At 40.1% G+C, this 27,046-nt stretch overlaps 1 protein-coding gene and 1 non-coding gene across 3 annotated transcripts; both read left to right on the forward strand.

Moving 5' to 3' along the window:
• The first annotated feature begins 33 nt into the window (after positions 1–33).
• SNX5 (sorting nexin 5) lies at positions 34–27,046 on the forward strand. 2 transcript variants are annotated; one of them, XM_037811583.1, is made up of 14 exons: positions 34–175; positions 412–494; positions 15,035–15,139; positions 16,327–16,437; positions 17,107–17,228; positions 18,500–18,623; positions 19,177–19,272; positions 20,171–20,276; positions 20,368–20,443; positions 21,333–21,372; positions 21,459–21,545; positions 22,773–22,932; positions 24,836–24,921; positions 25,813–27,046. In XM_037811583.1, the coding sequence occupies exons 2-14, from the start codon at positions 444–446 to the stop codon at positions 25,861–25,863; spliced, it is 1,215 nt and encodes a 404-aa protein (XP_037667511.1). In that variant the 5' UTR covers positions 34–175; positions 412–443; the 3' UTR covers positions 25,864–27,046. The 2 variants fall into 2 exon arrangements, with proteins under 2 accessions (XP_037667511.1, XP_037667512.1); XM_037811584.1 differs by lacking the exon at positions 34–175 and adding an exon at positions 7,280–7,453 and having other exon boundaries at positions 477–494.
• LOC119516243 lies at positions 8,131–8,367 on the forward strand. The gene has a single exon (XR_005213250.1). It is a non-coding gene; the product is annotated as a small nucleolar RNA SNORD17 (small nucleolar RNA).

Here is a 27,046-nt window from a genome sequence, read left to right on the forward strand (position 1 = left end):
ACGCGATCAAGTTACGTCACCGCTCGCCGCCATCTTGGACTCGGGCTGAGTAATAAAATCGCCCTCGTACGTGAGCGCGGTCTTTCTCGAGTCGCGCTTCGCTGGGAGAGTGGTTGTGGCTCCGTGTTCCTGGCGCGGTCCTCGGTCGGTGATCTCTGCGCGGTCCAGACCGAGGGTAGGCCCCGTGTTGCTTCTTTGCCAGGCTCTAAGATGGACGGCCGCGGGGATTGGGGAGGCCGCTCTGGGGAAGCACGTGGCGCGCCTCTCGCCTGCTCCCGGGGCTGCTGGGATGGTGGCGGAGTCCCGAGGCCACCCGCTGCTGTCGGCCAGGGAGGCCCCCGGAGGCGGGGCCGCTGCCGCCTCTGAGAGGCTCCTCGGCACGGTGGCCGAGACTCTTCTTTCCTCACACAGCCAGGCGGTCCCTGCCCGAGGCCCGCGTCGCCATGGCCGCGGTTCCCGAGTTGCTGCAGCAGCAGGAGGAGGACCGCAGCAAGGTAAGGCCCTTCCTGCGCTCAGGCTCCGGGACGGGGAGCCCCGCAGACCACCTGCACCCCGATTCTCCTGAGACACCCCCCCTCCATTTTTAACCCCGATACGTCACCCGCACGCTCCCCCGGGGGGGTCTTTGGCGTTTCCTCCCAAATCCCCGCGAAGGGCTCCCCTCGAGGGCTCCCACCAACGGGAGAACCAGAGACGCGTGTCCCCAGGCCTAATCACTGGAGACCCGGAATCCTCTTTTTATGTATTAAAAGTTCCTAAGACTTAGTGGGCACTTGGCGAATGGCGACTCTGAAGCAAAACTGAACAGGGTTTGGTTTTGATGCTTCGTTGCCTTAAAACTGCACCTCCCCTGCCCCCCCCCCCCCCCCCGCTTTTGAGAAAACTGGTCTTTTTTGGGCCCTAACATTGGGGAAATTCCATCGAGTCAAGTATCCGAAAAATGTTTCTTACTTTTCTATAATCGCTAAATGCGATGCGGTGGGAGTTGTATTTATGAAGTTCCCTCATGCCACATGAATTGAGGTCTAAAAGATAATTAATACAGTAAATTCAGATTACCGTAGCCAAGATTGAGACAACCCTCCCGCTTCTTTACTGGCCCTTTAAGTATGAGAGTCCGCTCTTCAGTTTTCCAATACGTAGAGGTTGATATAAGCCACAGTGTTGTGTGTAGAAACGTTATTTTTTCCACCAGAAAGATTGAAAAGCACATAAAAAACCTCCAAACTTAAGAGATCCAAGGCGCACTAAAATTATGTGGCTTGATTGTTAAACAAGATTATTCATCGTTGTTGAAATGTACCTTATGTGTGTGTGTGGATGGGGGGGATGTCTGGTATTTTATTTTTTTTAAAGTTGAAATAAGTAGATTGTCCTTTTCATTAAAATGTGAAGTGGGAACCTGATAGTACGATTGCTTCCAGGATATTGTGTAGCTTTCTCTCTAAAATGTAGAAAGGAATTTTATTTTGACAGCAACGTGGTTTTTTTTCTAGTATCTTCTTCTAGTGTTCTTCATCCAGGATCTACTTTTAGAAAGCTATTTAAAAGGACTTCATTGCTTCAAGCTTCCTCCTTATTTGTTAGTGCAATATATTACAACTGGAACTATCCTGGTTTTTAAAATGACTGTGGGAAGATTGTGTGTTCTATTTTCTGCCTCCTGGCTGAAGTGACAGGTTTTGTCCACATGAGTGGTGAAGAGAATTATATGAAATTATTTTCCTTGTTTTTATTTTTTTAAGAAATACAGAAATAAAAAAAACATTATCCTAACTTAACACATGGCTTCATTGTGCTCTCTGCCACTAGTCCTGTGCGTTATTTTTAAAAATAGGTGGTTTATCAATCTTGGTGATTTTACAGTCTTCCAAAAAGGAGCTGGGGTGAGAAATTAACAGAAGGCCAAATCTTGGGCAAAAGATTCTATTGCCATGTGATTTTACAGTCTTCCAAAAAGGAGCTGGGGTGAGAAATTAACAGAAGGCCAAATCTTGGGCAAAAGATTCTATTGCCATGATACCGCCTTGTACTCAACTTAAATGCTTTACATTTTTATTTAAAGTTTAAAATTTATGATTTACTTCGGTTTGGAATTTCATGTGAGGGCAGGGGGGGATTCATGGATTCACCCAACCCCATGGGATTAGGAAGCACTGATAAAGGAAGGAGCATTGATTTTTGAGGATTTTGAGTGCTAGTACAGTGCCCCCCCCCCCCCCTCAGCAAAACCAAAGGGGGGGAGTATTGGGCTGTGTGTCTGGTACTTCGTCTCAGAACATGGGTTAGCTGAAGCTGTTGGGATTTGTTTCTTCAAAGACAGGTTGGTGGGAGAGTTGCATGGTTTGGGAAGGTGGTAACTTCATCTTTAAATTTAGAAAAAGCTTTCCCAAACAGAGCTCCTGAAAACTAACATGAGTTTTAAGCCTGTCTGGAATAACCACCTTTATGGTATCTAAGAAAACAGTACTGCTGCTGCCCCCCACCAAGAGTTCTCAGGCACCTGGGGGTTTTGAAAGTTGTGGGGGGGGGGGGGATTTAGAGAGAATGCAGAGCCTGTTCTCTTAAAAATCATGCACCTCTTAGGTCCTCCCCCACTGGTTTGGTGTGCATCCTGGAGTCTTCCCTCGGGACAGTCTTGTTTCTTGTATAGTCCAACAAATCTTTGACAAATCGAGTGCAATATGTTGTGGGCATCTGACTCCTGACTGCCTCTTGAAGCTTTTATTTAATTCTGAATTGAAAGGAGTCGGTTGAGCCCATAGAAAGGAAAAGATAATGCAGGGAACCTGAAGCCTGTTCTTGCAAGGGCTGGGTCATAACTCTTCACAGCCTGGTGCTATTTTTAACTGGGGGCTCTCCTTCCTCCACTTACAACTTGGCCTTTCACTAGTTGGTGTGGGTTTTGCAGAGATGGTGTCTTGTCTCTCAGATTTAGTCATGAATGTCTATAAACGTACATGCTGCTGTTCTGGTTTATGGATATAAAGACTTGTTTCTCTGGTATGGAAGCTGTCTTTAGGGACGCTTTATTCTCCACCGGTTAGGATGGAGTGTTTTGTAATTTACTGGCATAGGAACAATCTTGAACTTTTACCAGTACTGCGGCAAGTCCCCCTTTGCTAGTTTTTGTGGACTTAAATTTTCTGCTAAGCTTAATGGCTTTTTTTTTTTTTTTACATGGAGGTGAGATTTATTTTGCAAATGGAGTTTTATTGAGATATATTCACATACCATATAATCCATTCAAAGTATACAATCAATGGTTCACAGTACTTAATTTCTTTTTAACTCAGGAAGTAGTGATTTAGCATACCATTCAGTGGGATTAATCACATTGATAATGTTGAGCTACCCTCCTGCCATCCATTACCAGAACTCTTCCATCACCCCAAACAGAAAACTGCCCAAGCTATAGTTCTGGATCAGTAACTTGCACATGGTGTCTTAAGTTCCCCTTCTGTGAATACTACTTGAGCATGTCATGGTTTTACATTTTTTAGCTGCAGGAAGAAATGGCTAAAAAGATCTTTTTGTAGGGTTTTCTATATTTAACTTGTTTCTGAGGTCTGAATTCTCATTTCCCAACGTCCTTGGCCTCTACCCACTAGGTGACAGTAACCCCTCTCCCAGTCATGACAATCAGAAATACCTCTAGATCTTGTCACATGTCCCTTGGGGGGGGCAGATTTGCCCCTGGTTGAGAGCTGTTTGTATAAATTTACTTTTCCTAAGGTGGTGTGATGTGGGGTTGGGTTGTGACTAATCTTTTTTTAATGCAATTTTGTTGAGATATATTCACATACTAGATAATTGTCCAAAGCGTACAATCAGTGGTTCATGGTATCATCATATAGTTGTGCATTCATTGACGTAAAGTAAGAATAAGATTAAAATTAAAAACAACATCCAAAACATCCCATACCCCTTATCCCCCCGTATTTTTGTCCTTTATATTCTTACTCATCTGTCCATACAATGGATAAAGGGAGTCAGTGTGACTAATCTTTAATGTGCCAGTTTGTAGGAAGTTTTTTATATCATCTGGACTTAGTAAGTTCTTTCCTTGAGATGACATGCTATATAAAACTTAAACATGGCTAAATATCTTGGGTATCACTAGTTTCCCCAAGACTGAGGAGTAAATGGTGGTTTTCTTCAGGTTCTAGTTGAGTGTTACAAAGGGAAACTTGTGTGTTTTCTATGGATAGTGGAATCCTCATTTATGGTGTGACAGAAACAAAGCATTGTGGGCCAAGGTTGAAGCCCACTGAGAAATATGGAAACCACATTCCTGCTGTTGGTTTCCTGCTGTTCTACAGTTTAAACATTTTACTGTCTTTTTTTTTTTTTTTTTTTTGAGCTTTGTAGGTCATTTATTTTTTTTTTTATTTTTTTTTAATCATCATTTTATTGAGATATATTCACATACCACGCAGTCATACAAAACAAATTGTACTTTCGATTGTTTACAGTACCATTACATAGTTGTACATTCATCACCTAAATCAATCCCTGACACCTTCATTAGCACACACACAAAAATAACAAGAATAATAATTAGAGTGAAAAAGAGCAATTGAAGTAAAAAAGAACACTGGGTACCTTTGTCTGTTTGTTTGCTTCCCCTACTTTTCTAGACATCCATCCATAAACTAGACAAAGTGGAGTTTGGTCCTTATGGCATTCCCAATCCCACTGTCACCCCTCATAAGCTACATTTTTATACAACTGTCTTCGAGATTCATGGGTTCTGGGTTGTAGTTTAATAGTTTCAGGTATCCACCACCAGCTACCCCAATTCTTTAGAACCTAAAAAAGGTTGTCTAAAGTGTGCGTAAGAGTGCCCACCAGAGTGATCTCTCGGCTCGTTTTGGAATCTCTCTGCCACTGAAGCTTATTTCATTTCCTTTCACATCCCCCTTTTGGTCAAGAAGATGTTCTCCATCCCACGATGCCGGGTCTACATTCCTCCCCGGGAGTCATATTCCACGTTGCCAGGGAGATTCACTTCCCTGGGTGTCTGATCCCACGTAGGGGGGAGGGCAGTGATTTCACCTTTCAAGTTGGCTTAGCCAGAGAGAGAGGGCCACATCTGAGCAACAAAGAGGCATTCAGGAGGAGACTCTTAGGCACAAATACAGGGAGGCCTAGCCTCTCCTTTGCAGCAACCGTCTTCCCAAGGGTAAAACTTATGGTAGAGGGCTCAACCCATCAAACCACCAGTCCCCTATGTCCGTGGCCATGCCAGCAACCATGGAGGTGGGGTAGGCGAATACCCCCGCATTCTCCACAGGCTCCCCAAGGGGGCACTACATCTTTTTTTTTTTTTTCCTTGTTTGTCTTTTTTCTTTTCTTTTTTTTTTTTTTAACTTTCCCTTCTTTTTTAAATCAACTGTATGAAAAAAAAAGTTAAAAAGAAAACAAACATACAATAAAAGAACATTTCAAAGAGACCATAACAAGGGAGTAAGAAAAAGACAACTAACCTAAGATAACTGCTTAACTTCCAACATGTTCCTACTTTACCCCAAGAAAGTTACATAATATAGCAACATTTCAGTGAACTTGTTCCTACTACATCCATCAGAAATTAACAGACCATAGTCATTTCTGGGCATCCCCAGAACGTTAAATAGCTTATCTGTTCTTCTTGGATTATTGTTCCCCCTTCCTTAATTGCTCTCTACTGCTAGTTCCCCTACATTCTACATTATAAACCATTTGTTTTACATTTTTCAAAGTTCACATTAGTGGTAGCATATAATATTTCTCTTTTTGTGCCTGGCTTATTTCGCTCAGCATTATGTCTTCAAGGTTCATCCATGTTGTCATATGTTTCACGAGATCGTTCCTTCTTACTGCCGCATAGTATTCCATCGTGTGTATATACCACATTTTATTTATCCACTCATCTGTTGAAGGACATTTGGGTTGTTTCCATCTCTTGGCAATTGTGAATAATGCTGCTATGAACATTGGCGTGCAGATATCTGTTCGTGTCACTGCTTTCCGATCTTCCGGGTATATACCGAGAAGTGCAATCGCTGGATCGAATGGTAGCTCTATATCTAGTTTTCTAAGGAACTGCCAGACTGACTTCCAGAGTGGCTGAACCATTATACAGTCCCACCAACAATGAATAAGAGTTCCAATTTCTCCACATCCCCTCCAGCATTTGTAGTTTCCTGTTTGTTTAATGGCAGCCATTCTAACCGGTGTTAGATGGTATCTCATTGTGGTCTTAATTTGCATCTCTCTAATAGCTAGTGAAGCTGAACATTTTTTCATGTGTTTCTTGGCCATTTGTATTTCCTCTTCAGAGAACTGTCTTTTCATATCTTTTGCCCATTTTACAATTGGGCTGTCTGTACTATTGTCATTGAGTTGTAGGATTTCTTTGTATATGCAAGATATCAGTCTTTTGTCAGATACATGGTTTCCAAAAATTTTTTCCCATTGAGTTGGCTGCCTCTTTACCTTTTTGAGAAATTCCTTTGAGGTGCAGAAACTTCTAAGCTTGAGGAGTTCCCATTTATCTATTTTCTCTTTTGTTGCTTGTGCTTTGGGTGTAAAGTCTAGGAAGTGGCCTCCTAATACAAGGTCTTGAAGATGTTTTCCTACATTATCTTCTAGGAGTTTAATGGTACTTTCTTTTATATTGAGATCTTTGGTCCATTTTGAGTTAATTTTTGTGTAGGGGGTGAGGTAGGGGTCCTCTTTCATTCTTTTGGATATGGATTGTCTTTTATCAGAGACTTCTGGCATGAGCAAATTAAGGTGAGAAGGGAACATTCTGTACAGTTTGTCAGTAGGATGAATGCCTCAGCGGGGTGGAAGAAGCCTGCAGGGGTGGAGGAACAGCATAACTTGCTTAATGACCCCAATTATTTTAAGGAAAGACTATTTCAGAACTTTGCAAGTTCTGCCTTTTGTTTGAAACAGTATTTAGAAATTGAAAAGCTTTATGGAAAGTGGCTTATTTCCTGTTTTGATGTGAAATTTCTGCCTGCTTCAGCATGAATGATCACGTGCTCATGGGTCACCTAAGTGTGTAGTCCATGCAAAGGAAAATGGTATTTATTTTCTGATTGGCCATTAAGATAAGCACTCCTAAAAGAGACATGGTATTTGTTAAGCTGTTTCACACCTCTGAGGCAAACCATGAATACTTAGGAGGGTCTAAGTTTGAGGTGCAGGGACTGAGTAGGAATGAGGCTGAAGTTCTGTTTTGAAATTGGTTCCTTGGCTTGACTCTTTTCCCCACTTCCTTTTACAGATTTGGCATAGTTCACTTCAGGCACTGCTATGTAGTCTGGAGAGAAAAGTGTGTAATTTTCTGAAAGTAACTGCTTATGTTAACTAACCTGTGGTATTCATCTTCTGCTTGATGAGCTGTGGTTTGCTTGACTTGTTTCTGAAGAACACACCCTAAGCCTTCCTTCCAGACAGGGTAAGTGTGTCAGGAGCGCAAATGCAGATGTCTCCAACTTCATAGCTTTTACTTGATTTTTCAAGAAGAGCAGTACAGAGCTTGGGCATTTGCTGATTGATACCAGGCAGCTGTGGTGGGTGATGAAAATGGGTACTGGAATGTTTACATCTGAATAATCTGGGAATTTGCCGTACCTCAGACTAAATTAGGCAACCAAAATCCAACCACGAAGCAGGCACCATCTCTCCATGCTGGCATTTGTGTCTCAAGCTGAAGTGAAGCACAAGCTGAAATAAGCTCAGGTGAATTTTTTTATTCTCAAACCTATTTCCATTTCATCTTGGGTTGATGATAAAATAAGTTCATGAAGGGCAGCCAGTAAGTGTTCTGAAGTCTGTAATCTTACCTGGTCAGTGTTGGTGTAGCAGAGGGCTTGCCAACTTGAGGGAGTGTGATTATGAACCAGGGGACTTTGGGGAGGGAGCCTTGATGGGATTGGGTTGTAGATGAAGAACATTAGCTCTGAGTAAAGAAAATTCGTTCTGCGTTTCATTTTGTTGTACGTGTTTCCTCTGTAGCAGTGACTAGTTAATTCCTGAGTTAATAGAATTTCTAGACCAGGAGGCCTTTACATCTCCCTTCCTGGTTCCACATTCAGACGCAGTCATGTTGGGACTGCACAGGCTTGCAGCCTTGTGACATGATGATTCAGTTTATCCATTCGCTGAGTGCGCTGCACTGACCCTCTTCCAAGCCTCAGTTCCTGTTCTGGGAATTCGGGGCTATGTAGCTCCCAAATGCCCCGCAGTCTGCGTTGTTCTACCGCCGACAGCGTGTGTGTTGGGGGACTACTGGCAAGAGTGGTTGGTGTCAGCAGGGGTGAGTCTCTCTGGGTCCCACCTCACCAAGATGAGTGGTGGAAGTCTGATCACTTGCTGCAGCCCTTTATCTAACTTTTCTTTAAGCTTATGTTTAAATAACTTTCATAGCAGTTTGTTAGTAGATAGATCAGAAGTCCTTGGTTCTGTTTTCCTTGAAGACTAAGGTATGTGTTGGCAGACCTGAATTATAGGAAGAGGAAGAGATGAGTGGAGTTGAAATATTGCTTATAGTGGACTCAGTTGTTCTTCATGCACATTGCCACAGTGAAAAGCAGGGAAAGAATACAGAAAATGAGATTTTTTTTTCCAAATGAAAACATTTTAAAAAATTTTATGTATTTATTTTTAAGCTGTTTTTATTAATATATTCACATGGCATACAATCTGTGTATAATCAGTGGCTTTTAGTATAATCACAGAGTTGTGCATTCATCCCCAATTTTAAAACATTTTCAGTACTCCAGAAAAAAACCCTATACCCCTTGGCAGTCACTCTCAATCCTCTATCCTTCCCCTGCCCTGCATAATCACTAATCTAATTCTATCTCTATAAATTTACTTATATTTACATTTATATAAATGGACTCATACAATATGTAGTACTTTGTATCTGGTTTCTTTCACTTTAGCCTCATGTTTTTTAAAAAAAATTATTATATATTTTTTTAATTAGAGAAATTGTAGGTTTACAGAAAAGTCCTGTAAAAAATACAGCATTCCCATATACCTCTCTATTGCTGACATTTTGTGTTAATGTGGTACCTTTGTTGCAATTGATGAAAGAATATTAAAATATTACTGTTAATTATAATCCATAATTTTATGTTAGGTGTATTTTTTCCCATATACCACCCTGTTATTAACACCCCATCGTACATTTGCTTTAATTCATGAAAGAACGCTCCCATTCTTGTACAAGCAACCACAGCCCATTGTCCACAACAGGGTTTGCTGTATTATATACACTCCTATATTTTGTCTTCTAACTTGACTTGTGAAAACATACATGACCCCAAACTTCCTTTATGAACCACATTCACAAACATAATTTGGCGCTGTTAATTACACTCACGGTAGTGTGCTGCCATTGCCACTATCCATTCCCAAACATTTACAGTCAACCTAAATAGAATTCTGCATGAATTAAGCACCAGCTCCCTATTCTGTCCCTTTGTAACCTATATTCTGGATTCTAACTCCAAGTTTGCTTATTATTGCAGTTTTCTATGTACAAGTCTTTTTTTACATCCTTGGTTAAATTTATTTCTAGATATTTGATTTTGGTTGCTACTGTAAATGGAATTTTTTTCTTGATTTCCTCCTTAGATTGCTCATTACTAGTATATTAAAATGCTCCTGATTTTTTTTGCATGTTGATCTTATACCCCACCACTTTGCTGAATTTGTTGATTTTTTTTTTATACTTTCTAGATATATGATCACGTCATCTTCAAATAGTGAAATTTTTACTTTTTTTCCAATTTGGATGCCTTTTATTTTTTGCCTAACTGCTATAGCACGAAAAATTAAAAGTGATGACTGTGGGCATTCTTGTCTGGTTCCAGAACTTAAGAGGGAAAGCTTTCAGTTTTTAACCATTGAGTATGATGTTAGCTGTGGATTTTCCATATATGCTTTTTATGATGTCGAGGAAGTTTCCTTCTATTCCTATCTTAAGAGTTTTTATCAAAAAAGTATGCTGGGTTTTGTCATGCATTTTCTGTATCTATTGAGGTGATCTTGTGTTCTTTCCCCTACAATTTGTTAATGTGGTGTTATTGATTTTCTTGGGTTGAACCACCCTTGCATATCTGGGATAAAACCCACTTGATCATTGTGTATAATTCTTTTAATGTGTTGGATTCAATTTGCAAGTATTTTGTTGAGTATTTTTGTGTCTATATTCTTTAGAAAATGGTCAGTAATTGTAGTGTCTTTTATCTGGCTTTGGTATTAGGATGATGTTGGCTTCATAGAATGAGTTAGGCTGTGTTCTCTCTTGAATTTTTTGGAAGAGTTTGAACAGGATTGTTCTTGGAATGGTTGATAGTTTGCCTGTGAAGCCATCTGGTCCTGGGCTTTACTTTGTTGGGAGGTTTTTGATGACTGATTCAGTCTTTTTACTTGTAATTGGTCTCTTGAGGTCTTCTGTGTCTTCTAGAGCCAGTGTAGGTTGTTCATGTGTTTCTAGGAATTTGTCCATTTCATCTGGGTTGCCTAATTTGTTGGCATACAGTTGTTCATAGGCACCTTTGTGATCCTTTCTGTGTGGTCAACAATATTGTCTCCCATCTATTTCTTCCTTTCTTTTTTTTTTTTAAATCTTCATTTTATTGAGATATATTCACATACCACTCATACAAAACAAATCGTACATTCGATTGTTCACAGTACCATTACGTAGTTGAACATTCATTACCAAAATCAATCCCTGACACCTTCATTAGCACACACACAAAAATAACAAAAATAATAATTAAAGTGAAAAAGAGCAATTAAAGTAAAAAAGAACACTGGGTACCTTTGTCTGTCTGTTTGTTTCCTTCCCCTATTTTTCTACTCATCCATCCATAAACTAGACAAAGGGGAGTGTGGTCCTTATGGCTTTCCCAATCCCATTGTCACCCCTCATAAGCTACATTTTTATATAATTGTCTTTGAGATTCATGGGTTCTGGGTTGTAGTTTGATAGTTTCAGGTATCTACCACCAGCTACCCCAATTCATTAGAACCTAAAAAGGGTTGTCTAAATTGTACGTAAGAGTGCCCACCAGAGTGACTCTTTTTTCCTTTGTCAGTCTAGCTACGGTTTGCCAATTTTATTTTATTACTCAAATTCTCTTTCATTATTGATCCTCTGTCGAGATGTTCTATTTATTGATGACAGTGGTGTATTGAAATCTCCAACTATTATTGTATAGACGTCTTTTTCCTTTCAGTTTTTTGCCAGTATTTCCCTTCTGTGTTTTGGGGCACCATAGTTAGGTGCATGAATATTTATGAGTGTTATTTCTTCTTGATGGATTGTCCTTTTTATTAATATATAGTGTTCTGTGTCTCTTAACAGTTTTGCATATAAAGTGTTTTGTCTGATATTAGCATAGCTACCGCAGTCTTCGTGGATGACTTGTCACAATGGTCCCCTCCCTCGTTAGGGGTCATATTTCCTCATGCAGTGGGGTAAGGAATGCAAGATCTTTAGGGGAGAATAATGATTTGGAAGGAAGAAACAGATGTATTATGTGCTGCTAGTGTATTTCTCTTCTGCTTTGGAATTGTAAACTAGAAAGCCATTTATATACATACAAGTAGTGTTTTCTCCCCCTATCTATAGTAGTTTCCTTGCAGCCTTTAAATGAAGGAATAAAGGGGCTGGCACCGATAGACTATTATTGAATACAATAGATTTAAATAACTATTCTAGTGGTCATAACTAGCTACTTGTGGAAATTACTTTCACTGTATCTTGGCAGTATGCTGCTGGTCTGACCGGGAAACTGCTGGTCTAGCCCCTCTCTACAACCAAGTTGTTGACCCATCACATACCTGCTGAGGTTGGTTTATATTTTCTTAACATCGCTAATCAACTTAATGTTTATTCTTCTGTATGTATCTTCTCCGCTCCCCTTATGGGTTCTGAATTTCAGAATCTCGCCTTCTGTGTTGGCCAGTTACATAAATGCCCTTTGCCATCTGTGAGCCATTAAACCTTTTGCAGACACAGCTTTGCAGAGGTATTAAGTCTCATATCAAAGTGAATCACAAGTGAGGGTTGGACCAGGAATGAGTACATTTTCTGTGGTGGTCAGCCACTCTGCAGGGCTGCGCTGCAGCCTGTGCCAGTGGTGCCTCAGCCAGGAGGCTGGTGAGCAGGTGAGGGAATGGACAAGTTTCAGGATCAACTTCTCTCAGAGAAACACCTGGCTCTCTTAACCAAAATCATTCAGATTTCTTAAAACAGGGAAAAATTTGCTTTCTAAATGAAACAATGCTTGTTTACCCCTTCTTTCTATTGTAAGGGTGTTAGTTGGGAAGTGTGTAGGGAGCTGAAACTCTTGACAACTTTGGGTAAGTGATGGAATGGTTTCTGTGAAACCTACAAAAGAAAGTCAGTTTTGAAGCTTATGTTGCATTGTTTGATGGTAGGTACATTTTAAATTTTAAGTCCTCAGGTGACCTGAGGTAAAGTTACATGCCCAGAGTCTGACTTATTTCTCAAGCCTGCCTTTCCACCCTGATTTAAGCAGCCGATCTAGGAATTTCAACATCTGTGACCATGTCAGGGACCCAGTTGTTGACTGGTCTAAGCAGTCTTCTGGATGCTCTAAGATTAGGGGATGGAGGTGGGTGAAAGGGAAAAGTGTATGAGGTGTGTCATCCACTCCTTAAACCCTGAGCCTTGTGGTTTAGCATGTACTGTGGCATGAGGTTGTAGGGTGTTGGTTTTGTTGACTAAGCGTAAGAAGGACTGCTGACTTTTAGTTGCTGTTGCTTCTGTAGTTAGTACACAGCTGCTGACTTAGAACCTCTAGACATTTCACAACTTTTTTCTGTCTCATCTTGAGCAGTATATTCTGCCATGACAAGAAAAACTAACTTATATGCTTATTTGGACACTAAGACTGTCATGCCAGATGGTTGGGTTTTTGTTTTGTTGCTTTTTGCTTTCTGTTTTTCGCTTTCTGAACGTTATCACCTTTTGGGGTGGGGTGTGTATGGGTAGTTTTCAGGCAAAATGGTTGTTGGAGAATCTTGGGTGCTTTTTCAGTTTAGTGCAAAGTCTTTAAAAACCTCTAGTAGTTTTCTCTGTTCCTCCATGTCCTTATCACACTTATTTCAAGAAAGCTTTCCATTGCTGATAAAGAAGGAAGATATAATAGTCTAGGCTATTACCTCTACCCAGTTGGCAATATGGGAGAAGAGGCAAAACCAGAAGATATTGGTCCAATGGAATGAAATACAGCTGGTAAAGTTCATTGTAGCTTGGACTTGGGTGTTTAAATAAGCTCCATTTACTAGATTACACCCCCCTAGGACCTTCCAACCCTAATTCCTGAGGTAGCCCACATGATCTCACAGGCTTTCTGAGTTTGCTTGGCTTGTTGTTTGTTATAGTGGAATTATTTCTTAGCATATTAAGAAATTGAGAGATGCTGGGAACCAGTGTTTGTGACAAGGCAGTCATTGCTGAGCTCTGGGACTCTTAGACCTGTCCTATGGGCTGTCCCATCTCTCCACCAGTATCCATTGCTACTTAAACGCCTGGCTCACTTTATTCCTGTGCTTGGACTACCTGACCCTGCCAGATACACAAGATCAGCTAGGAGGCCATTGCTCCTCTGAATTCCATTTCAGTGTTTCTTTTTGAATGTTGTATTTGCTCAGTGCTAACTATTAAGGGGAAGGAAGTTTTTATCAGAAATGTGCCAGAGCTAGAGCCACAGTTGTGAGTGTTCCTGACCTTGAAGCTTTATCTTTGTTTGCAGAGAGCACATAAACGGACATGTGAAAATTAAACCAAACAAGCAAGTATTTCGTAGGAGTTATCAAGAATTTGTTTGGAAGAAAGAGTACTTAGGTTGAGATGTCAGACAGTGTTGTTAAGTTTATTGTGATTTTACTATTAACTGATGTTACAATCAAGTATATAATTTCTGGGAGGTTTATATGCTGACAACTTGAATGGAGCTTATTTTTTTGTAGGGAAGCCATGTCATCTTAGTGAAGATATTCAGTCTTTTTATACCTGATAGAAGCAGTTTTCCTAGTTTCAGAGGTTAGAGGGGAAATCCCCCATTGTTGTTCTTTGTTAAATTCGGAGTTCAATAAAATCCTCCCATTAGAAGTAGTTTACATTTTAAGAAGAGGAATGGGGATTTCAGTCTGATGCCTTGTTTGTATCAGCCCTCCAAGGAGACCAGCAGCTTGTCTGCCTTATGAATTAAGGACTTAGAATTTATCTTGTTGCTTGAAGTTCAGCAGGAAAGCTGTTTTAACCACTTTTTCTTAAGAGGACCTGCTACTTTTCTTCAAAAAATATTTTAAAATGGGCAAAAATGGGGTTGACTGTTTATTTCCCCCCTGAATTTCCAGCTGAGAAAATAAACCTCGGTTTCCACGGCAGTCCTGAAACTTGGTCCGTTATGTCTAACTACAATGGGATTTTGATAATTAAGTCCTTTGTTACTTTTAAGAACTCTAGTGTCTGAATTTCTCAACTGTTTAAAACAGTCCCTGAGTAAGTAAGTTCACAAATTGCACTTTTCTCATGCCACCCAGCATCCCATGTTTGTTCTGTGTTCTCCCGTCTCCCTCAAGGTTTCCCAGTCCCTAACCTAAGGTGTATGTGTGGTCTCTTTAATGCCTCTTCAGTGTTCTTTGTGCTTTGGCATTCATTAAGTGGTCCAGGATTTCATTCCGTCTAGTTCAGGACTTTTTATACAGCTCTGCCAAGCAATCGGATGAATGTTTTTCTCGTGTAGACATACAAGTAATGTACATGACATTGGAATCATACAAAGGTTCAGATTACAGGAGTACTTTACCTACCCCATGGAATTGAAGAGCAGGTTTCCCCAGTTTCAAATATATTTAGACATCCCTCAGAATAGTGACTAGTATAAATATCTTTTCAATCCCTTCCCCCTATTTTTTGAAGAATACTTTTTTAGGGCTAAATTGAATTTGAGGCTAATAGCAAAAAAAAAATGTATTTCAGCTGAGATCTGTGTCTGTGGACCTGAATATCGATCCCTCGCTTCAGATTGACATACCTGATGCACTCAGTGAGAGAGATAAGGTCAAATTTACAGTGCACACTAAGGTAAGTGACAGAATGGGGCTGTCACACAGGTAGTGGGTTGCATCCTTGTTACTCAACAGCTGGTGTGAGAAGAGACTTTGGTAACTGAGTGTTTCCGGGAAGTGCTTCTGCTATTAAAGTGAGAAAACCTGTGCCTTCCTCTTGCTTATAGAAAGCTCTGGATAAATGCTGTTGCTTCAACCTATACTCTGCTCCAGGAGGAAGCCTACCAGGCAAAATGACACGGAGGGAGCCAACTACCAATTTTGTTGCCTTTGTTTTTAATTTACATCTGAGGAAAGTGTCTTTAGCTTGCTTTTCCATATTGAATACCTTCTACTTTCAGCCTGCCTCTACTCCAACTATTTTTTGTAACTTAAAAGATTTTCCGGACTTTTAATATGACAAAAGTAATATCTAGAAAATATGGAAAAGCCTAGTTTAACTTCTCAGAATCTGTCCTTTTCAGAACAGTTTCAGACTATTTTCTCCTTCCATATTAGACAAAATTGAATGCTTGTCTTAGGTCAGGCACTCATGTAAGGGTTTATGTTAATTTCCTTTTCATAACAACCTTATGAGAGTGTTCTATTATCCCTATTTTACAGATGAGGAAAATGAGGGAAAGGGTTTAAATAAATTAATGGCTGAGGGAGGATTTGATTCCAGCCAGTAGTGAATACATGCCATCTGTAATGTCCACTCCCACCCATTTTTTTTCTCTTAGTACTTGGTATCTTTTATTAGAAGACTTCGGCAGCATGATTCTCTGCTTGTGTTGACCTGATCAGAGGCAAAATAAATGGTGTGGTAAAAAGGAAGCCAAGGATATTTGTCAGAGAAATTGTAAACTGTAACTAAGACATTTTTAAACATTAACTTAAATTGTATTCCCTTTTTGTCATAAGTAGGCTAAGTTCAGACTTTCTAAAACAATTAACTTCTGGGTCTTTTATTGGTAAGATTGTTGCCTCTTTTCATCAGACACTCCTTGCAAGCTTCAGAAAGATGGATTTTGTGAAAAGAATTCCTTAGAGACCAGGTTGACTCTTAGTTGTGAGGTTCGTAGTAGTGAGGAGATCATGTGTTGCTGCTTTCTTCTCTGGATTTTATTGTGGTGTTGTATTATGCAGAATTTTCCCACAGAGCAGCCCAGGAAACCCAAACCACTTTATCTAAAAGTTAACTTCTCCCTCCTTTCTTTACAGACCACACTGTCCACATTTCAGAGCCCAGAGTTTTCTGTTACGAGGCAACACGAAGACTTCGTGTGGCTACATGACACTCTTATTGAAACAACAGACTATGCTGGTCTTATTGTAAGTGCATTTTAGAAAACCAAAGAATTTAAAGCATCTACCTTTGAGCTTGGTTTTTCTCTGGTTTTTCTTTTGGTCATCAAATAGAAAACTTCATTATTGGTGATGTTAGTAAGCAGTAGATTTCTCAAGAGTTGTAACCTGTATTTATGGAGTAACAGAGGTAGCCATCTCTGCTCAACCCTTGAGAGTTAATTCTTGGATGCAGGAACAGAGACTTAGCTGATTTTAAAGGAGGGTTAAATGTAGCTTTTCCTGCCAGGCAGACTGAAGACTGCTCAAATGGTGATCCTTAACTGAAGTTTGTGTGTTTCAGAATATTCTGTTCACTTAAAACTGGAATTTTAAAAAACAATTCTGAAGTCTGTAGACATTGTAATTTTGAAAGTGTACTTTGTTGATGTTTAACATTGGTTATACCAGGTTTAAACAGACATTGAAGCAAGGTAATAACTGTTGTGCCCTACCAGTTTGCTATAGAGTATGCTGAAGAAGTGCTTGAGAGTGCCTGATTAGGAAAGGACACTTTTAAATGACCATAATGAATAAGGTTAAGAGAAATAAGCATTGATTTTAGACAGGCCACTGCCTTGGATATCTTTTGTATTGGGAAACTAGAACATCACTGCCAGGCCGAGAGTGCTCAAGAGTTCCCTGCCTCTTCTGCAGATTCCACCTGTTCCCACAAGACCTGACTTTGATGGCCCTCGAGAGAAGATGCAGAAACTGGGAGAGGGTGAAGGGTCTATGACCAAAGAAGAGTTTGCCAAGATGAAGCAAGAACTGGAAGCGTAAGTGTATTTTCTTTGTGGGCTCTATTTTTTAAGAAGTAGATAATGGTGGACATGTGTAGATAAGCTGAAGAACCTGGCGGATATTTTCTTTAAAAGTATAGCTGTTGAGTTATCTGGTGTCATCTTTTAAAACGTAACATTTTTGCACACAATGGGACATGGTTTTTGCACTTTAAACGTTCATTCCAAGGACAGACTATTCGTTTTCCCCTGTGTAGACCAACTTGTTTGGGAATGCTGGTCTGGCATAGTAAAGAAAAAAATTTGTCCGTGTTTTTCAGGTTTCAGGTAATGTACAAAGCATCTGAGTTTGGTTATTAGAAATACAGGAGAAGCTAGATTGCATTGAGTGCCATTAAAAAGCATTCTGAATAACCACATTGATGCTTTCCTAGTTTGAAAGGAAGTCCACATGAAGAGTTACTTTATCTGGTTGTAGTTGAACAAATGGATTCTTTATTGCTTGTGTCATAGTTGGAGTTTTGCATTATAAAGAACTAGAAAACTTGTATAAGATATCCTTCAACTATGGTTTCTCAATTCTTTAAAAAAACTAACCTTGACCTAAAATAACTCACTACAACACGACTTTAATATCTGGGAGGTTAGGAAAATACTGTGTATCTTTCCTTGTTAAATCTTTTGTACTTAGATAATGCATTTTGAAAGTTTCCTTTTGAAACCACCCATGCATTTTCTTATCTTGTTTGGCCCAAAAGCCCCACCTCTTCTTCTACCATCAGCATATTAGAACTCATTTCAGCAACTGTCTTCATCTCCCTGCCCTGAGCCCACTGACTGTCGAGGGGCAGTCCCCACATACCTCCAGAGTTGAATCATTCACATGCTTTGACTACCTCTGGGGAAAAAGCACTGACTTATAGATTTGGGTTTCTTACGGTTTCTGCTAATTGCAATCCATATTAGTGCTCTTGTCTATTAAGGATTTAAAGGGTTTTTGTTAAAAAAAGAATGCTTCTTGCTGGAAACATGCACTGTGGCTGCTAAGTAAAAGCAATAATTATGTGTAGGTTTGGGTCACTTCAAATACAATTATAACATCACTTTCCCCCTTTGGTGTTCATTCTACAGATTCCAAATGGCAATTGCCTTATTGCCTAACTAGATATGTTATACCACAATGTCTTTTTCGTTCAGTTCTAGTATTTTACTCAGTGGCACAAACAGGACGAGAGCTAACCAGGAGCCGTGTTAACTCAGGTAGATGAGTGGTGCCAGCTCACTGGCATGCCTGCTTCTCTTTGCAGTGAATACCTTGCTGTCTTTAAGAAGACTGTATCCTCCCATGAGGTCTTTCTTCAGCGGCTTGCTTCTCACCCTGTTCTCAGTAAAGATCGCAACTTTCATGTTTTCCTGGAATATGATCAGGATGTAAGGCAATTTTTTCCATTTCTATAATCCGGTTAAAATTTAGGCTATACTGCAAAAATAAACTTTATAAAACTTTCTAAACTATACGTTCTGACTTATCAACACAATGGAAACCCTGCTAGATGCGTCTCCTCTGCCATAGATCCAGACAGTTGTTATATAAGTCATTTTAAAAAAACTTTAAAACAAAGAATTTTGACCTTTCCTCTTTTATCAACAGATTAGTGTTCTACCTCAGTTTTAGATGGTTAGGAGGAACTTAAATTTAGCTGCATTTGTTTTTTTTCTGGCTACATTTTTTGTTAAAGTGACAACTTTTATGCTTTTGACATAGGCATAGTTAGACATATCTTTAAAATAGAATTTTCAGTAGGTCTACTGAGGATGTAAAAGCCATTCAGACTTAGTGAGTAGATGTTTAAAAGAAAGCATCCCTAAGTTGAAGTTTTGGAATGAGGTGCCCTATGTTCAGGTTTAGTCATTTTATATTTTAAGAAAACCTCAACAAATATTATGTACTATAAACTATCCTTTTGGAATTCTCTTGCTTCAGCTAAGTGTTAGGCGGAAAAATACCAAAGAGATGTTTGGTGGCTTTTTCAAAAGTGTGGTGAAAAGCGCCGATGAAGTCCTTTTTTCTGGAGTTAAGGTGAGTGGCTTTGAGCCGTTTTAGAATATTCTTGACTTCATGTGAATAAAGGACCTTTAATTTCTTTGGAAGTAATATTGTGAAACTAATGATGTTAACTTCTCAAAAATGTAAATTTTCTTCATTTTGGTTACTTTCATTCATCTGTTCTTTCAGTTTGCTCTCTCCCTAGAGGTAATAAGGAACTTCTGCCTGAGTCTAAATTAGTTTTACCTCTCATTTTATAGTGTAGTTATTAGAAAAAGGGTACCTGTGGCTCACATTTTCTGTTGAACAGTGCTGATCTAGAAAATCAAATTAATATACAAGTCTCATTAACCTAGGTAGGAATTATTTCTTCTCACACACACACACACCTTCCCCCCTTTTTTAAACTGTGATACCGTTATAGTTGACTGTCTGGTATTTGACTGTGCCACTTGGGCTTGAAAAAGGACTCCAGGATCCATGTGCTGAGTAAAGAGGGCATTGTCGGAATTTGGGAACTCAGAAATATTGCTTCCCCATCTGGGGACAGCCAAATCCCCTACTGCCCTGCCCTGTTCAGGCACATACATGCGCCTATCCAAGGCTAGCAGCAGTGCTACACCAGGCAGAGCCACTGATCCTCCAGTAGAATTGCTGGATCAGAGCTTTCCTGGGCATTGCCGAAATTATTTTCTCAGTTGACATTTCTACTGAGAAGTTATAAGAGGTCTCGTTTCCCACTCACCTCCCTGTTAACAACTTGATTTTTGCTAGTGTTGGGTATGAAATGATATCTTACCAATTTGTATCTCCCTGGTCTCTAGAGCTCATACTTCCATGTAGTTATTTGCCATATACAACTTTCTTATACAAAATGCACATTTACATTCTTAGAACTTCTGCTTCTGAAATTATTTTTCCTCCTTTTTAGGAGGTGGATGACTTCTTTGAGCAAGAGAAGAATTTCCTTATTAACTATTACAATAAGATCAAGGACTCATGTGCAAAAGCTGACAAAATGACCAGATCTCATAAAAGTAAATACCCTACACCTACTAGCTACTTCAGGCTTTATTTTACCCCATGTGCCCGGCTCTGTTCAAATAAGGGCTGTCCTTGTTTCTGCAGATGTTGCAGATGACTATATCCACACTGCTGCCTGCTTGCATAGCCTGGCTTTAGAAGAGCCCGCAGTCATCAAAAAGTAAGTTTTTGTTGGGAAAACATTGCTCTTGTCTCCTACTCAAAGACTACTGGGAGGTTTAAGAGAATGAGTTTTGATTTTGTTCTAGAATACAAGCTTATCGTGTGCAGATGAATGTCTCCAGCATGCACCTCTTACAGCCCCTCTATGCATATTAGGATGATACTTCTAAGTGTGTAAAGGACTTAGAAGAGTCCTCTGTAAATGGACAAATACTGGATCTGTCAAAACATTCATTTCCCTCAAACTTCAGCGTGTCCATTTCTGGTTGGGAGAGATTTTGCCTTTGAGTGAAGTTCACTTGTGTTTCCCTCGTGTAAATGGTGCTTGCCATTTTGCCTGTTAATATCCCAGACTTGGAGTGATTTGGTTATCGTGGTCATGAGGAAAACTTTGGAAGTGGAACTTTGATTCCACAGTCTAATCCTGTACACTTTTCACATTTTCTCCATCCTGGGTGTTTCTAGTGAGAGACAGTACTTCACTTCCCACCTGAGGTGGTGTAACAGGAGACATTACCTCCAGTTTGAGAATAGTAGCCAGTCAGTGGCCAAGCCAAGATGGAATGGTAGCATTGGGACATCTGTGATGGCTCACTGGAACCTACCTCGGTTACTGCAGCTTTGTTACTGGGTAGCATAGACCATGGGGGTGTAGGTTCTGCCTGGCAGAATGACCAAAGAGACACCAAGAACAGCTGGTGCCCATGTGTGTGACACTGTAAATGTACTCAATTTTGTGTTTCTCCACTGGTTTGGGCCATTTGCAATGAAAGTCCTACTTTGATGTGTAATCCTAAAGCAGCAAAAGGCAGGGCTTCACTGAGTATTGATGAAGCTCTTACTTGTAGATTTAAGATCTTAAACTAAAATGTTGTGTATATTTTCAGGTACCTATTGAAGGTTGCTGAGCTATTTGAAAAACTTAGGGTAAGGATTTTTGCATTCACCTTTGCAGTACATATTTTATAATCTAGATTTCAGCTTTGATTGGGATCTTTTCTTTTTTTTAATAGAAAGTAGAGAGTCGAGTCTCTTCAGATGAAGATTTAAAGCTGACTGAGCTCCTCCGGTACTACATGCTCAACATCGAGGCTGCTAAGGTGAGATGAGGCTTTGTGTTCTCAGAGCAGTACAAGACCTCCTTGCTACAACCCAAAGAGGGCTGATGATATGGTGATATTTTTGTTAAAAAGTAAAGTTAGTTATATTTTTACCCAGTAAGATAGGAATTGATCAGAATTGTTTGTGAGTGACATGAGTTTTTGTGGTATTGTATCCTTAGTTTGTGTTACTGGGAGCACTATAGGGTGATGCTGAGGAGACAGGTAATGATATAGGATCGTAGGTTATAATAGGTTATTGGGTGAAGAACATAACAAAAAACATTTCCAGAAGGCTAGTTCTGTGGCAGGAAAAGTCTGGAGTTTGTGTTTTTATTAGATTGCAATGACACTACTGCTTTCTATGAGCTGTAAAACTTGTCACCTAGTCTTGGCTTTTTATATTGGAATTGAAATAGTAATGTGCGTTCTCCACATACCCCATAATGTATTCTATACTAAAGCAGGTAATGTAAAATTATGTTTGATTCCTATGCCTTTCCAGGCTATATATAATAAGGGGGAAACATCATCAGAAAGTAGAAATTCGGTGTTTTTTTCTATTAGTTTTATCTTAATTTATCTTTTGGCATGCTTCCTTAGTCTTTTTTGGATACATCTTTTACACACTTAGTCTGGGTTTTACATAGTCTTTATCGTCTACTTTTGTGGAATTGAGAGCTAACCATAAACACTGAATGTTTCAAGCATCCAAAAAAGCAGACAGAATACCTTCTTTGCTGTCAGGATTCAGAGTCAACCCTCAGGGAAGACGCCTAGAAATGGAATATGTGGATGCCTCTTGCTGCCCCTGTCCAGTTGCTTTCTAGTAGGCACCGCTTGACTTTCCCAGTAGTGAATGCATGTCTGTTTTAGTACACAATAGTTAATTTTCTGACATTGCCTTCATGTTTTGAACGATAATAGAATCAACTAGAAGAAAAAATCCTCTAACTCTCTTGTGTTTATTCTCTTGATCCAAATAAAGGATTCTGAAAAAGCTCTCAAAAATGTTGTTAGAGTTGCTCATCCCAGCCAGATCTTGAGTTTGAAAGAAAATTGTGGGAGGTGGAGGTAGATTAGATTATTGCAATATTACTATTCTAACATTCCAGGCAGTAAGTTGGCATCTTGAGCACTCAGGTTTCTTTTCTTGTCTTTTTTTTGAGCAGTTTAGGTATCCTGTATATTGGATTAATTAACATGTCTGTTAACTTTTCTTCTCAGGATCTCCTATACAGACGTACCAAAGCTCTTATTGACTATGAAAACTCCAACAAGGCTCTGGATAAGGCACGGTTAAAAAGCAGAGATGTCAAGTTGGCTGAGGCAAACCAACAGGAGTGCTGCCAAAAATTTGAACAGCTTTCTGAATCTGCAAAAGAAGGTAAAGCAAGAACAACCTTCTTTATTTTCTGTTTGGAAATATTTTGAAGCTTTTAGAGAGGCAAGTTGTACAAATGATGCAAAGAAAACTTACATGTCCCTTAACTGGATGCATGCCATCATGCCAGCTTACAAGGCACTCCTACAGGTGTCATCTTTGCTCATTTTACACCTTTTCTACCCCATCCCTGGAATTAGCTATTTCTTCAAGGAACTCTAGTTCCTTTTACTATTGGAAGACTAAGCAATATTGGGGTGTTAGGTGTGCTCATTGCTCTTGGGTTGTCTGCTTCTAGGCCCTTCCTGCCTCCAGAGCTAGGAAATACAGTTTAATGTGCACACATGCATGTTTCAGAAATCATGGGTCAACATTGAGGGTTCAGTTCCAGGCCATGGCCACAGGGTTTTTTTTCCTTGCCTCTTCCCCAGCCCCACCCCCCATTTCGGAGTAGGGGCAATTTACTGGGGGATGGCCCACCATTTCCATTGAACATGAGCATGATATGTAGTCTTTTCCCGAGGGGATCTCAAGGGGATGATTTCCCTGGGGTTCTCGGTACCATGGAACTTGCCAGGGCAGAAAGTTGAAATGCATCTTCCAGAATTTGAGTGTTCAGGTAGGACACTGCATTGGAGACATGACCCTCCCTTTCCTGTGCCATGAGAAGTTCCTGGGCCATTTTTAAGACTTAATTTTCTCAGAACTTGTTTGAGTTTCCCTGTTGTGCCACTTCATTCTTAAACAGCTTCTAAATTCTAAATTTTTTAAAAGGACTACATCTATTGCAAGGGAAAGGATGCACTTTGAAAGTAGTTGCTTGTTATTATATAGGCCAGAATTTATTGGTTCTGACAATTTTGGAGGAGGTTAAGGAAAACCACAGATGTTAAAATGGTGCCAATTCATATCTGTCTTTTTACCACTCAAGTTGCTGCCCTGTTTTTTGGTTATACCCTCTTAAGAATGCAGATCTTGGTGTACTCTACTTAGGAGTACAAGAGTACTAAGATGGATGAGTCTAAAATTGCTTTTAGGTCAAGATTGTAGCTGAGCTCTGAGTTAGTTGAGTAGACACACCACAAATAATGTCAGCAGGCATCAGCGGAGGCAGGTGTGGTAGTGGAGTGCTGATCTTGCATTGAGGCCTAGATGATGGAGGAGAGCTGAATTTGAGATCTGGAAAGACTCTGATGAAGGATGTGACACTGCAGAATGGGTGGGCAGCTGGGCAGGTTTGGATGAGGAAGAAGGGAAAGTAGGAAAGTGGGATGCCTATAGACTGCAGCCCTTTATAGTAGCACCAGCCACATATGGCCATGAGATGTGTCTGGTTTGAGTTGAGACTCTGGCCTTAGTACAAAAAAATGTAGTTTTGATTGTAGTTAGTTGTGATAACATTTAACCCATCATGTTCAAGATGTTGTACTCAGTGTAATGTGGTTGCTCACACTGTGTTTATTAGACATCTTTGCTTGCATAGAGGCAGTGAGACAAGAGGGTGAGTCTGCTCTTAGGTCCTTTGGGCACCATTTTGAGCTTCAGAAGGTTGTTACTAGAGGAGTGTTGTCTAAAGCTGCAAGGCAGAGCTTAGTTAGTTGATTGAAGGCATTGGAGGGAGTGAGTACATAGTCTTGGTTTAGCCAAATTTCACATAAAGTATTAATCCTGAATTCTGTGGTGGCCAGAGGAAAGGAAGAGATAGACGTAAAGGTGCTGTGTCCTCACAGCAGAACCAACTGCAAGTGTGGCTTAGTGTTTTTCACCCTGTTTTTGAAGTTTACCAGATGTTCTATTTAAAAAACAATCCTTAAAAATCCAAAAGCCATTGGAGTGATTACATCTGATTGAAGATGAAAACTGTTTAACTACTCTTCGTAAATTTTAATACTTTCTCTTCCTGTAGAGCTGATAAGTTTCAAACGGAAGAGAGTGGCAGCATTTAGAAAGAATCTAATTGAAATGTCTGAATTGGAAATAAAACATGCTAGGGTAAGTGTTTATTCTAAAGGTTAAGCCAGCATCTCAAGGTCGTCCTCATCCCTACCCCCCTGAATTATTTTCCAATTCACTTTTACCAGTGTCATCAGGTTTTCCTATTATATACTTAATGTTTGTAGCTTAAATTTAGCGCATAGAAGAAAATATACAGTTCTCAGTGCTGGGTAGACCTTGGCATCTACTAGAGAGATTTTTTTTTTTTTGTAATTTGGTGTTCAGATCCATTAAATCAGCCTTTCTGAGAGTGACCCCCAGGAATCTAGATTAAGGCTCCCTGGGGGGCTGGAGTGTGTGGCCAAGAGAGAGCCCCTGCACAGGAGTGCAGGGCCACAGGAGGGAGCCCTTGGGAGCTTCATTGCCAGGGACTGAATCTGACATTGGTTAAAGCAGGAAAAAGTATTTTGAAACCGTTTATTTTGACGACAACATAGATGTGTGGTTATTCACCTGCCTTTTGATTAGATTCAAGTCCTGTCGTGAATGACCTTTTTATCTGGTCTTCCCAAGGCCTCCACCGTCCTAGGAATGACTCATACCATTCTAATTAAGAATTTACAGCAAGCAGAACTGGCTCTGCATGTGGGGCAAAGCAGTAGTGGGAACAGATGAGTGGGAGAGGAGTCCGCTACTGAGGCTCTGAGCTCTGAGCCTCTCCCAGGCAGTAGTCCCTCTACGGAGGGAGAGGAGCACACCAGCATGGGGTGGGGGTGGGTGTGGGGGTGTTGTGGTTCCATTGGGATTTAATGAAGAAAAAGACCAGTGCATTTTGGCTGGCTTTGGATTCCCTCTGTGAGAAACTAAGTGGATTTGGGTTCAGTTCTTACAGTATATAGTATGCCTTAGTGATTTGTTGGTCTACCTTGATTTTTGCTTTTCTTCCAGAACAATGTCTCCCTTTTGCAAAGCTGCATTGACTTGTTCAAAAACAACTGATCTGCCTTGATTCTGAATGAAGCAAAGAAAGTCAATGTGAAAGCCAGCGTCACTTGCACTTAAATCATTAGCCACGGAAGATTTAATAGTTTTTACTTCAGTTTAAAATTATGTGAATAAATACTTTTGATTTCTAAAAAATCTTAACACTTAACCATGTTGGTTTAAACTATTTTTATTGCATGTTGCTTGGACATAACTGATCTTTACCTTATGCATTAATACCTCACATTGGGCAGGATCTAAATACTGGGTTCTCCTGTAATTTGTCTTTAATTATTAAGAAAGTTTTTTGAAACATGTGCCTTCAGAAAAGAAGAAATTGCCTGGCACGTGTTTGTCTCACTATTTCATCCGCGTGTGCCCCCAGAAAAGGAATATTTTAGGGCAGGGGCAGCTAGAAGAACTTAGCAACTTGTTGCGGGTAACAGACATTCCATTCCTTAATTGGGCAGTTTTTTTTCTCCCTGTTAATCTCACAGTGCTTTAGTCACTATAAGTGTTTGTACTATAAGGAAAGCAGGAACATCTCATTTGTCTTTATATACAAAAACCTTTTGCAGCTCCATTTTTGTAGTTGGGATTTAGATATTTGAGGGGAGAGTTTAAGGGTAGAGAACCAATATGGACTGCTTTACAAACGGCCAGATCTGCATTCAGAACTGTGAGCCCCTCCCTAACTATGGTGGGGGGTATAGTGTGTTTGGGCTTTTGTTTTTTATTAAGTGTAAAATAAATGAATCATGCTACTTTATGGAGTGTGTTTTTTTGTGAAAAGCAAGTCCAGTGTGCAGCCCGAGGACCGCAGGTGCTTGGGGCCTGGGATGTGGTGGGAGTGTCTATCTAGGGCAGGCTCTTGTGAGTTGTCTCCCCCGAGTTGTGTGCACCTCGGTCTTTCTTGAAGACTGCCGGCCAGTTGTTCTTTCAGAACGTCCCCACATCTGGGTTTGCCCGTCTGTGGTTTGATTCCGGTCTGCATTTTTGATGGACATGCATAGTGATGCTGTGTCCTATGCGTCATGTCAGGTGCAGGTTGTCTGTCCCTTACTGGTGATGACTTTGAGCCCTCAGTTAAGGTGATGTCTGTGCTGTGAGATTTCTCTGCTGTGTTTAGTTTTTGCCTTTGTATTAAGTAACTCGAGGGAAGATACTTTGAGACAAAATAAAAACATCGTTTACCCCA

This window comes from Choloepus didactylus, chromosome 19, assembly GCF_015220235.1.
Source record: "Choloepus didactylus isolate mChoDid1 chromosome 19, mChoDid1.pri, whole genome shotgun sequence".
Lineage (NCBI taxonomy): Eukaryota > Metazoa > Chordata > Mammalia > Pilosa > Megalonychidae > Choloepus > Choloepus didactylus.